Source organism: Falco cherrug, chromosome 1, assembly GCF_023634085.1.
Source record: "Falco cherrug isolate bFalChe1 chromosome 1, bFalChe1.pri, whole genome shotgun sequence".
Lineage (NCBI taxonomy): Eukaryota > Metazoa > Chordata > Aves > Falconiformes > Falconidae > Falco > Falco cherrug.
The window spans coordinates 28,449,033-28,462,235 of record NC_073697.1 but is presented as its reverse complement, the minus strand read 5'-3'; the positions used below and the strand labels follow the sequence as shown (position 1 = coordinate 28,462,235).

The 13,203-nt window shown below is 34.2% G+C and overlaps 1 protein-coding gene across 4 annotated transcripts in view; it reads right to left on the bottom strand.

The window, feature by feature from the left end:
- The window catches only part of ARAP2 (ArfGAP with RhoGAP domain, ankyrin repeat and PH domain 2), a 129,967-nt gene that overhangs the window by 53,442 nt on the left and 63,322 nt on the right, over window positions 1-13,203 (bottom strand). For all 4 annotated transcript variants that reach the window (XR_008732657.1, XM_055712889.1, XM_055712883.1 and 1 more), the window contains exons 15-19: window positions 11,969-12,103; window positions 6,993-7,137; window positions 4,532-4,634; window positions 3,695-3,893; window positions 1,586-1,649 (exon numbers count right to left, since the gene is read on the bottom strand). Coding sequence is in view for 3 of the 4 variants with exons in the window: in XM_055712889.1 (XP_055568864.1) it covers window positions 1,586-1,649; window positions 3,695-3,893; window positions 4,532-4,634; window positions 6,993-7,137; window positions 11,969-12,103 (646 nt within the window). In the remaining variant the exon portion in view is untranslated. The remainder of the gene's footprint in view (window positions 1-1,585; window positions 1,650-3,694; window positions 3,894-4,531; window positions 4,635-6,992; window positions 7,138-11,968; window positions 12,104-13,203) is intronic.

Genomic DNA, 13,203 nt, shown 5'->3' with positions numbered 1-13,203 from the left:
GTTTTGTTTCCATTTACGATCATTTAATCTAAAGATAAATGTGATTTTATACTTAACCATTTTCCACAGACACACATTAAATTTCTTAGCACTGCAAGATGCAATATCATGCAACTGTGCTGAACACCTGGATATTTGTGAGGTAACATCCTTAGCAAAGAGTCACTATGCCAAAGTTTAGGTACCCATATGGCTTTTAATGGTAAAGATAATGTAAACACTATGCATTTAAATTCTTTATGGCAGACTTCAGTGAAGAAAAACTAAAACATATTCATGGCCACCATAATTCACTCAGTGCCCTTGTTGAAATTATTCTCAAATAGTTCAGAAATTCCATTAAACTACTAAAGCAATTCAGGGAAAACTTACCCTCACTTGAAAGAAATATTATAATGAAAGAAATAATAAAAGCTGACTTGGAACTAGAAGTGTTGCTCAGCACTGCTACCTATGAAATTAGATGCAAAGTTTCTATCCATCTATTGGACTGCACCTTGAATAGGGTACCTCTGGTTCCCTGGTTGGTATAAGCAGCTTACTTAATGCTGAATCTTTCAGTATGCTGCTTCAGGAAAAAAAAAAAACAACAACCCAAAAAAACCCCACCACAACAGGAAAAATGTTTGTTTCTAATCTGCATCATCTTATTGAAGCCTGGAAATTAAACAGTATCTTAGGGGGAGTTAAAATTCAGAACACACAAGCTACAATGAATTTCTCCAACTCTGAATAGATGTCAAAGGTATCTGTGTGGTGTTTTTTTTGTTTCCCCAACAAAAAGAAAACCAATATTCCTTTATTAACCTATTATTGGCTGTTTAGAAGATTGTGTAAACACTGCACCACTTCTTACACAGACATTTATCTAATAATCTAACACTGAATTAAAAAAACCACAAACTAACCAACAACCTATTACAAAGTAAGAATTATTTTCAATAATTTAACCTTCATTTTTAAATTTGTGCCCATATATGAAGCAGAAATACCCTACCTCACTTCAGGTTTCAACCTTCCATATCACTATATTTGGCAATCATGTCAGCAGAACATTATTTAGCTGGAAGCAAATATGGGTCACGTCTGAAATATGATTCACAAATATGCTTTTATTCTAGCTGGTATGTTGTTAACCGAGATCAGACAGTACAATAAAACTACCCAGAGTACTCATACATATCGTTTCAGTCCTGACCTATGCAGACTGAGAGACAGAATTCTTGGACATAAGAGTGACAAAAAAAAATTGAGAAGCAAGTGGTAAATGTTCCAAAGAGGTACTCTTTCTTTACAGGATAAAAAAAGTTAGGTCCTTTTGAAGAAAGCATTATTGGCAGGCTAATCTGACTGGGAATAACTTTCTCAGTGGGAAAACTGCTTTTAATTAAGCAGTACTTGTTAGCATTTCCTGACGCAGACATAAAATGTAATTAATACATAAAGACTTTCCCTCCTTTAAAAAGTCTCCAAATTTACTCTCTCTATAGCAAGCGCAAGTGAAAAAGCTCCATGACTGATCAGCAAGAATTCTAAGACATCAATGTAAAAGCAGATCAAAGCTTTATTCAGATGGGAACCTTACCTTCCTTTTTCAACGAGCAGCAAGACGTCTATTTTCTCTCCATTTTGCATCACACTACTGATTGCTGAAAACAAAACATACACACATTGTGATCTACACAGACACACGTAATATAGACAAACATACATGTATGCACATACAGATATGTTTTTTTCAAAATGATCTTCAGTGGCAAAAGGAACATGGAATTCTTAAACATTTCAAATAAAGAATGCTCTTGACAATAAGAAACAAAATTCCACAAAATACACTCAACATTGACAAGAAAAAGAATACAGAATGATATAAAGAAAAGTTAAACAGGTACTTTTGAATGTGAAAAAATGCTACAGCGTTTTATTATACTAAAATTAAACTTGTATTTAGAAGTTTTAAATGACATAATGATTCAGAAGTAAGCGGGGGTTTTTAATCCATTAATTTACTTGCACCCTAATGGCTACAGATAGTTACAAAAATGTAACAAAAGTTATATGTTACACTGCAGATTTCATTGCCACCCTTCTTGATGTTGCCTTACGCTATTCCTGCTAAAAAAGCACTCTGCAAAACACCTACATTATACATAATACAGAAAATACATCTGGATAGTTTTCAGTAATAGCGCTTGTAAGACTATACTGTGCACGATATTAAAAACAGTAAATATAATGTGACCTGTTTACTAAATCAAAATTCTGAAAAGCTTATTTTTTCAAAGCTTAGGTCTCATATAATCCACATCTTATCTCAATTAATTCCGAGAGACAGTAAAGTCCTGAATATTAATGAAGCTTAATAGGCACATTTTGATGCATGTTGTATAATGTTTTTGTATCACACATACTCCTGGCCTCATTTACATTTACTGAGTCAAATATCAGGTAAGTCACTATACTTCCATCTTTTGGCATTTTCAGATTCGGCAACTTTCAGTTATATGATTCAGGCTTAGTAGTGGATCAGATCTATTTTGGGGAAACCAGAAATCAAAGAAAAGATATCAGAGTATGGCTATATAATATTTTCAAGAAATACAACTTCATTTTACAAATAATCAAATTTAAGAATCAAAACCCAAGCAAAACCAATTTGCAACCAAAAGCTAGATGTATGTTTCATTTCTATAGTTGAGATACACACAAATTTTGAATGCTTACATGATTATGGTAAGAGCAATTATAGAAACAGTTCTCCTACTCCCTAACCTTCTAATGCTGAATCAAGATCAAAAAGTATTCATAAGTTAAATGATAGCTAGATGCATAAAAATATTGCTGATTAAATAACCTTTACAGAGTTATTTACAGCAAATGTAAGGTTGAAGTAAACAAATAGTAGAAAGCCCAATGGCATTTAGGCAATTTCCTGTAAAACAGTCCACAACCTGACAGCATTTAGAAAGAGGATCATCAATAAACAGCTAAATTAGCTTCTCTGTGTTACTTTAAAAATAATTTGAGATTTTTTATTACTTTCCTACATAAGATAGTGGTTTGTTCAATATATAAAAAAAGTAGAGCAGAAATGCTTAAAGAGGATTCAGAGCATAACTACAAACAATGATATAAAATTGGTCATAGGCCATTTGTATAATATTCTTATATTTCCACATCATACTATTAAGCAAAGAATATTTTTAGTACCAGAGAAAAAGAAAAGTCTATTAGTCTGTGAAATAGTTTTCCAAGAGAATTATAATTTTTCCATTTTTGAGTATTTTAAAACTAGGCCTTGTCAATCATCTCAAGAACACACTTTGCAGTGAGTATTTCTGCCCTGTCAAAAATATGAGACAATAATCCCAAAAGGTTATATATCATTATTCAATTCAGTACTCTTGTAAAAAAAGATACTGCTGCAACTGGAACAAAAATTGTCTTCGTTCATTATGAAGCTGGAAAGGGTGGTGTCTTTCTAGTGTGTGCCAATAAGTAGGAAAAGAACAATCCAATACAGAACTTTACCAACTCTATATTTAGAGGAGAGTCAGGAAGGCATCTGGCTGATGCAAAAGAATAGTTACTGAGCTCCCTGATGTTTATGTCTGTAAAATGTAATAGAAATGTCCTTAGAAGTGAATTGATTCTGTAGAGTTATTTCCTGATAGATGTTAAGTAAAATTCTTACTTAGTTCTTGCAGCCTCCTTAAATATATGGAATCTTCTTCAGCATTCTCCATCTCAAGACAAAAATAAAGGCTCGACTTCTCTATAGCAAACCAGCCTTTTCTCCACTGATCCAGGTTATGGCAATCTTTGTAGTACAGCTGGCCTATCAGGTCACAGTTTCTCTCTAATAAGCATTCAGCCACAGGGGGAACAAAATGCTACCAAAGAAAATGGGGTGAGTCAGATGAAGAAAAAAAACCCTCTTCCCCTAAAAAAAAACAAATCAAGATATTGCAAATCTATAAGATTCAAGGATGAAAGCCACAGTAAAAAAAATACAAGACTTTCAGATTGATCATTCATGATCTCATATAAACTAAATTTAAAATACAAAAAAGTATAACATTTTTTCCATTCATACTCTACAATTCACACATTTTTGCTTTTTGAAATACAACTGATTTAATTAGTAATGTGACTACTAGCAATTGGTACCGTATAAATTACAGTACTGTTTTGCAAATTCTGTTTGAGCAAGTAAAATAATAGAATTGCAACCATAAACAATTTAGCTGAAATAAATTCATATATGTCTTTATACTAGAGCACCTTTAATATATTCTTAAAGTTGGCATGAAAATGTCGCTTCAATTTCCTTTCCATTTTATTTTATTATTTTGTTTCAAACATTAAATCACAGAAGTTATTTCTTCCTGCTGCACAAGAAACCTTTACAAACAGGATGGATCAGTATTCATCAAGAATGGCTTCTCAGAGGATTTGAAGCTAACAATGACACTTTATTCTTTGTGCAAAGGTTCCTGGCCTAACTGGAAAAAATAATTATCAGTATTACCTTAGCTATTGCCCAAGTCCATTTTCTTTGTGAATATGCAGTTTCAGCTCCAAACAGAAAAACACGTTCTGACATTAAGTAGATTTCAAAAGTAAAGATGTCCCTAAAGGAAGCATGAGGAAAAAGCCAGCTGTATTTAGACTTCATAACAGTAGGCACAAGAGTCCCATTTCCCTCTCTTATTTTTTCATACCTATGGAATGGAATCCATCTGCATTTCTCCTCCAATCTTACAAGTACAACCCGACTAATAACAGAGTATTTTATAACACAACATAAAGTACTTTTCAGGTCAGTAATACATGTTTTGATGCTACTGCATAATAGTTTTTTCAATAATTCTGAAATTAATAAAAAATGTTTACATATATTCATTAAAAATCACAGGGAAATTTTTTTTGGTTTTTTCAAGTTCGTGTGATTTCAGCAAATATATTTTTTGGATTCACACAAAGCATTCAGTTTAGTTTTAATATAAGCAGACCAACTCATTGAATGGGAAGTTGAAAACAAGTTAGCACAAAATCATAGAAATGTTGGTTCAATGGGACTTTTAGATGTCACTTGATTTAATCTCCTGCTCTAAGTGAGAGTATCACTAACTATAGATCAGAACAGCAATGAAAAGCCTAGAAAACCTTCAAGGATGGAGACTACTATTTCTCTCAGCCACTTGTTCCTGTTCTCCACCACCCTTTAATGAAGAGGCTTTTCCTATCATCCAGCCTGAACCTCCTAGGGTGAAATATGTGGTCACTGCCACTCTACGTATCACCTGCCACTATCAAGAAGAGTTTGATTCTGTCATGTTTATGACTACCCTTTCAAGTTGCTGTAGCTCAAGAACTTCTTAAAAGTTTGAGAGGAGGGTCTTGGTTTTTTTCCTTTGAAAAAAGTGTATCATTATTTAAAGAGATGGACCCTGCTTTTCTACTTTTAACTGACAAATAACGATAATAATAGAAGAAAAAGTAAATCAGTTGAAAGTGGCGTGGAATTTGGAAAGTCAGTACCTTCTTGGACTTAGGATCAGTCTTTAACTTCTAAATTAGTGAATGATAATTTAAAGTGTGATTTCATCTGTAATCTCTCCCTAGAATCCAAATAGATGGAGTATGCTTTTAACTTTCAATGCTGGAGACCGAGATTTGTCTAAATCTGAAGAACAGAACATAAGTCAGTTCTCTCATTTTCAATAACCATTTTGAAAATTATATGCAAATACTTAATTCTGACTAATGGAATAGACATTTTAAGGAGTGATTGTTTCACTACAGGAAATACCAGATTTAGGGAAGTTTCTCATAAAACCACCCAATTGCAGGTGAAGCACAGCAGGAGATAAATCAATCCCTAAAAGTGAACTATTCAGCAAATATGTTTTTAATTTTGGTGTTATCCTGAAGTGGAACTGTTTGCAGCTGTAGCAAAGCAATAGGTTATATTCGATAACAGAAGAAAGTGCTATTTTTCTTTTTTTTTCTGGATACCACAAAGCTATGCTACTGCAGAATAGCAAAGGCTATCTCCACTGTATTTTATAGTACGTTGAGACATCATCATGTTTCAGGATTTCTCCTCTCTCAATGCCCTGTAAAGTCCTTTCTTCCCATTATCTTTTCCAGAATCTTATTGTACAGACTGTTTTCTTTGCAGACACTTTTGCTTTGTAACTACAAGCATTACAGTATTATACTGTAGAAAGATCTTGTTATTTTACCTACACCCACACGAAGAAATTTTAAAGGGAATTGTTATGGAATTTGTTAGACAGATCCAAAGTATGGTCTAAACAAAAATGTTGCCCTAAAGAAATCAAGTATCACTGGTACACAAGTCAGATTTAGGTGAATCTCTATTTGTTTTTTTTAAAGTACAAATGAGATTCAAGAGAGTTAAAAAAGACAAACAAGACCATAAAAAAGTTGTTATCTTCAAACTAACACAATGTTCAACCCTTACACTGTCGTTCTGAGCTGCAGAACAAAGAATGGATTTCAAAGACCAACAGATCTGTGACCAAAACTGAAAGCATTGTGGAGAACTCCAATCTGCTGCATTATTATCAGGAGCAAACAAAGGAAGTTTTGGCTTGAGGCAGAGGTCAATCCCAGAAAGAAATGTAAGTATTAATTGTTCAGTTTATCATCATGTAACATTTTAAGCACTGAGAATACGCATTACCGTTTTAATAAGAAACAGATGTATCTAAGTTATGCTGCCCTTTTAAATTATCCTAACATTTTCATTATATCACTATAAACAAATTAAAAAAATATATCAAAGAATCCCCAAATACCACTTGGCACTTATTTCTTGATGTCAACATAAAATAATTCAGCTCTTTTCCACTAAATTGCATATTCAAAATTCAGGAACAAATTCACAGCTCTAAAAGCGCAGAATAAAAATCTTTGAAATAGCCAAGTTTATTTATTGAAATATTCATTTGGAAACCTACCCTCTGTTTGAAAAGAGGTCTGACTTGTGCACTACAAGACAGATAACTTCATTGATGTCAATCATACCGCTAGGTGTGGTAGTTTTGTCATTTTCATAGTAGCTCAGAAAGCCACTTTCCAAAGTGCACCATCTTCTGTTGCAATCTGCAATTAATGAAATAATAGAAAAGTCAGTTGGCATAATAATAATAAAAATTACCTCTTCCCATAGAGTTTGCCTCAAATGATAATAGCTTGGTTGTAACAATAATACATTTATGATGAAATCACAGTCTCACTGACTTCAGTGGGCCAGGAATTCAATGTCTGTGCTGATACTACTTAACCTACCAAAACTCTAGCACATGGTAATTTAAGAAAATAGTATTTCATATTTAACACATTTATTTTTACTTTATGAGTATATTAAATCTTTTCGTAAGTTTACTTTAGCATTGTATAAGGCTTTTACTTCACTTGCTGTGTAACTCAATTGGGGAAGAGCTAGCACACACCACCATGTTACATGTTTAGCAGGAAAGAGTTAAGTAAGCAAAAAGAAAACACCCTACAAAGTTAGAAACACTGAAAGCTACAACAACAATGTACTCTGACAAGAGCTGTTAGCAAAATGAGTGAGTGAACCATAGTATCCAGTAACAAGAAAGGGCTACTCTTTCTTTCATGTTACTGGAACTAGTGTCCAAAACCAAGTCAATCTGTCTTGCATTGTTTGGGAATGCTTGAGTGTCCACCATCACAAGACCAAGAAAAACAATTTAAGCCTTCCAAATAGTCTAGAAAAAACAATGTCATACATGCCAGAACTTGTATCCATTGCAGACTACTAGAAAACACAAAAAAATATTACCAGAAGTTGTGTTATTTAACATTATTATTATATTTTTTTAAAATATACTACCAAAATAGTAGAGGATTTCAAACTGAAGAACAAAAAACTAACAGAACAACCCTCCGCAGGTATATTACTGGTTGAGCTCAATTCTTTCCTACTGCTGGCCCAAGTGTCAGATAATAATGAAATTGTACCAGATTTATTCCTGTATACAGCGGAACATAAATGGACACTTTGTAGACAGGATGTAGCTATAACCATTTCAGGATGGCATGTTCACATTAGAATGAACTGGTGATTTCTCTTGTTGCTATTCACATACATACTTGGCAAGGGTAAATTCATTTAGCAACACTGTAGTTCACAGGATGCTAAATTTTTAAGGGTACTTTCAACATGTTACAATTTACAGTTGCTAAGCATGGGTAAATTACCTAGTTAAGAATTCTCTACTTAAGTAACTTTGATTCAGATATACTGGAGTATCTAGTAATTGCCATCTATACTTTGCCAAAAAAAAAAAAAAAATACAAGGTGAAGGGAAAAAAAATCTGCAGAGCAAATATGCAAAGAATACTTTTAAGTAAGACCAAATGTCTGCTCCCTCTTAGGAACATAAAGTATGAATACAGAACATGACATCGCCTGTTAATGACTATTTGCTACTCAAAATATTCATGCATTCATTCTAGCTTACATCTAGTTTTTAGAATGTAATTTGAGGTACATCTATCCCCACCACTGCAGATAAGCAGGTCCTAAGAGAAAATACTCTATTTCTACCGTCTTAAAAATTCCTGTATTTTCCTATATAGCCGCAAATATTCCAGTGAAGTGTTTGTGAGAGTTTGGTAAAACAGCTCTGGAAAAATACAAAATCAAACAAAAAACCAAACTGCGGTTGCAGTTAGCCAATACTTAGTATGTTATCTGATATTTCATCCAATTAGTTTTTCTGTTACTGGCTATATGATTGATACATGTTTTATCAATATCTTGGCATTACTTTATTAGTATTTATTAGTATCATGTTACTTGCTATCTAGTTCTATTTTCTGTCTAAATAGTTAAATAAACCTAAGATACAGGGTTTGAAAATGTATATGTTTGCAGGAGTTAAGCACTAAACTTGGAGGCCGCAACTGTTTAGGAGTTTTTGTACCCAAGCTTTCCCCCTCCCATCCCCCAAAGCCTATTCTACAAAATAGCTGACTGCTTCAATATTCATTAAACTGTTACAATTCTTGAAGATGATTTTGGAAAGTCAAGGCCTTTAACAGGGCTCCATAAAAGCTTTTACACTAAAAACAAAAGCAAAAAATCAAGCCTGAGCCACTAAACCTCTAATCTTTGCTTTTTGATCCAATACATGAGAATAGCACCAACATTTGAGTTCTCTTCCTGCTGATCAACAGCTGTTAATTAATAACTTCCCTCAAAAGTTATGCACCCCTGCTGAAACCACTAGTGCTGCTATAATGGGAAGTCCACACAAAGTTAGCTTACTTTCTCCTGCATTATCTGAAATGGACATAATGAAAAACCATTCCACCTGAAAAATGTTCCACCTGGTTGTTACAAAATTTGAGTTCAACTCACAGCACTGAATGATTTCTTGAGTGTCCTTTTACAATTAGAGCACAGCTGACAAAAGGATAACAGTCTTCTGTGACAACAAACACAGCACTTCAATTTTCAGGCCTTGGCAGTATAGGCAAGGCTGACAACTGCCTCTAACGCTGAGGAAGAACTTAACTCTAGTGTAATGGTTAGACAGCTTAACAGGATTCTGGCTTTCAGCCCTTCCCACAAACAGCATTAAAAAAAAAAAAAAAGAAATCAGCACATCAAAAGCCCAATGTACTTTGGGACAGGGCCCAAAATTTAGACAAGTGCTGTAATCCCCAGTCAGACAATGATGCTCCCTCTCTGGACTAAGAACTCAATTAGTTTGCAGCCAAATCAGAACCTGCTTCAACAGGAAAGCTTACTTCTCTTCTCTAGAACTAAACAGCTAGGTCACTTTTTTGGGTAATGTGACCTTCTTATATGTATCTTTACAGGTGGAGGATGGAACTGAAACTGTATCTCCCACACGTTAGAACTCTAACCATCAAATTATTTTCTAATGACCATAAGAAGAAGAAAAAAAAATATTACCACCTATTCCAAACAATCTGCAATACACATATTCATTATTACTTCATGTTAATGAGACTTTATAAAGGTAGAAACAGTTCTTGATATAGGGAAAAAATACGGAAGGGAAAAAAGTTATGTGTTTTATGTTCTAAACAGCAAAAAAACCTTTTGTCATAATACTTCTCACGCATGGCAGAGATATATTAGACCCCTCAGGCAAGAGCTGTTTCTAATTTAGAATCGCAGGGTTTTTTTATTGTTGTTGAAAGGATGGTATTATTACATCTTCCTTTCTTGTCCCATTTGTCTTCTTGAACTCCAAATGGGCAGGGAAACCTATCTTCTTATGTATCTGTAAAGCACCCATCCCAGAAACGTGAGTCTTGACAGACACGTGGGTAATTCAATATTAATGCAAAACCAAAACAAAACCACACCCCTTAAAAACCAAACAGCAGAACATCTACACTCTACACTATCACAATTTCAGAGGCCAAAACCTGAGCTCAGGGAAATCTGGTTCCTTTCCATTTACTGCATATTCCTCTAGGTATTCAGTGCAATGCTAAGCAATAGACCACAAGGTTTCAAAGCACTCATTTCTGTCCACTAAAAACTTATGATGGAAGACAGCCACAATTCAGCTTCTTCTTGTCGGAGGGCTTTCTTCATCAATATTTTAAGGCATTCTACTAATGATGCTCACTCTCACTGCATCTCCCCAAAAAGTACTACAGAAGACATTCTGTGAGCATTTATAGCTAAATCTTCAATCTATACAGGTATTTACAAACATACTGCACTTCTAACATACCATTATGTTAGAAGAGATCAGTAGTATTGCCTTGCATCTGCTGTTTCTCTTATTGGGGTCTTTTTGTGTTTTGTTTAAATTGGAGGTTTTTTTCTGAAGATAGATACAGATACCCACAGCACAGAAGACAAGCTCTGCGCTTAGAGCAAGTAGTAGTGAGGTTTGCAGTTACTCCTTCCTTTTCTGAATAAGCTCAGTGCAGCTTCAGAACAATCCTCAAGAAAGTCCTGTTCAGCTGCAGTTCTCTGTCACATAACAACTGCCAAGTTGCTGGGAATTGCCTGTGATCAGGCATTAGTTTTTTCAATGACTCAATGCTCTCAAAAATTTGGACCCACACTAACATACAGATTCTCCAAAAGCACATTCAAATAGGAGTTATGTGCTTTAATATACTTTAATGTCCACTAAGGATCTTAAAGGAATACACCATGAGACTATGGACATAATCATACAAAAATTATGTATATACTAACACAGGATGCCATATGAAGATTTTAGGAGCAATAAACTCAATCATAAATTATCCCAGATTTAAAAAATCTGCATCGGTGGTTTGTTTAGATGGGAGAAAAATATAGGAACACAACTGGGGAGAAAAAAGAAAAAAATAAAGCTAAGCAAACTATATGATAACATATCTCTCTCAAAATAAAAATATGACAGAAGACAATGTATATCTACTATTTTCATCCCACAAAGCTCAATTTGTGGTAAAGTTGTTGGAAGTGTTCATTTCTACTCTGAATACTTTTTAAAATTTGTTAGCTTGAGAAATATCCTAGTTGTTAACCATTTGGACTCTTACTAAAAAGTCAGTGATACTCCTACATGATTTTTGGAATATTAGCATTTTAGATAGAAAATACTTTTTGGCAGTTAGTAGTATTCATCTAAATATAATTACAGTGAGAAGCATTTTAAACTTTTTTATTTATCAACAACTGTTCTTAACTGAGTAATTTTTCTGTATTTCAGTTTTCTTTCTCCATCAACCACTGAATAAAGAGATGAAGACAATCAAGTACTTTATCTGAAAGAGGTCTACCGAATCAAAAGAGGATATGTCATTATCAAAGACATCTTATCTTTTAAAAAGTAATGCAAGAAGTTAAAAAGAATCAAATTCATTCAAACCATACAATTCATGTATTATTCAAATGCATAAAGTACAATTGAAATACCTTCTTTTAGCTTCTTCTCTGTAAGAAGCTTAGCAGTATTTGAAGAAACTTTGTATAGGAATTCACAAAGAAAGATGGAATGTGAAGAATCTTCAGAGAATTCACTTTTAAAACAAGTATCGTAGTTTGGGAAATCTATTGAAAGACAAAGGGTTAAGTAACACGCAGAACTTCAGTTATATTAGTTATAACCATTTCTCCACTGATCTTTCTAACCGCATATCTGTAGTTATGTAGTTTCTCTACAATATCTTTACTACAACACAGATACATCTGTTTGATTTATTTTTATAATTAAACTTACATATCCATCACACACACACACAACTTTGGTTCATATTTGTGACAACATTGGCACTGTCTACCACTGCTTGCCAATGTAATCTAAAAAAAACATTGTCTGGTGTACTAAGGTTTTATTTTTATCCCTTACATAACATACTTCAGCAGAAGGGAATTGTTTCTCTTGAGGGCTGATCTAGAAGTTTACCACCATCTTTGGCAGCAGACAGACAATGATTTGGAGAATCACTGTCAACCTGCAATGACCTCCCTTTCTCTGAAGAGAACAAAATTTAGCCACCAGCACATTGTGATGCTGCCCTGGCTAGAAGGCTAAAAGTAGAAGAGACAGAGACAGACAAGCAAATCTTTCTATAGTTGTAGGACCACTTGAGAGCACAGCAGCAAAAAACCCATAGGTGTGTGTTTGCACAGTGGCTAAGCTCCACATCCTATAGATCTAGTGCCTGTTACTTGTGACCAAGCAATGCTAAGGCAGAACTGAAGGCACCAGGCTTGCTCTAGGAGCTCTAAATCATTCCTGCATTTCCCACTAAAACTTTTGTTGTTCAGCCTATGTGGTGTTACTTTGCAGAATGGCATGAGGCAATGGAAAGTTGGTCCAGGAGTATGTCCACAATGTTGGCTGCAGTATAGCATGGCTAATTTTTTCCTGTGTAAGTCTGTGTGTGAACTTTCACACTCAGACTACTTCAGATATTGTGCAGTCCTTTTAAAATTTAAGCTCAGGCACATCTATACTCAAAAATGTATTTATTTATGTATTTTTAAGAATAGTTTTCTGTTCCCAAGAGCCTCGTAACAGTCACATACTGCAACAAGCTGTAACAGAAGTTGTGATCTGAAAAACAGATAGTTTGCTGGGATAGATCATATGACAAGTTCAAGAGATGGGTTTTATTCTGTGAGCAGGGTTTGTGAAAATACAGGTA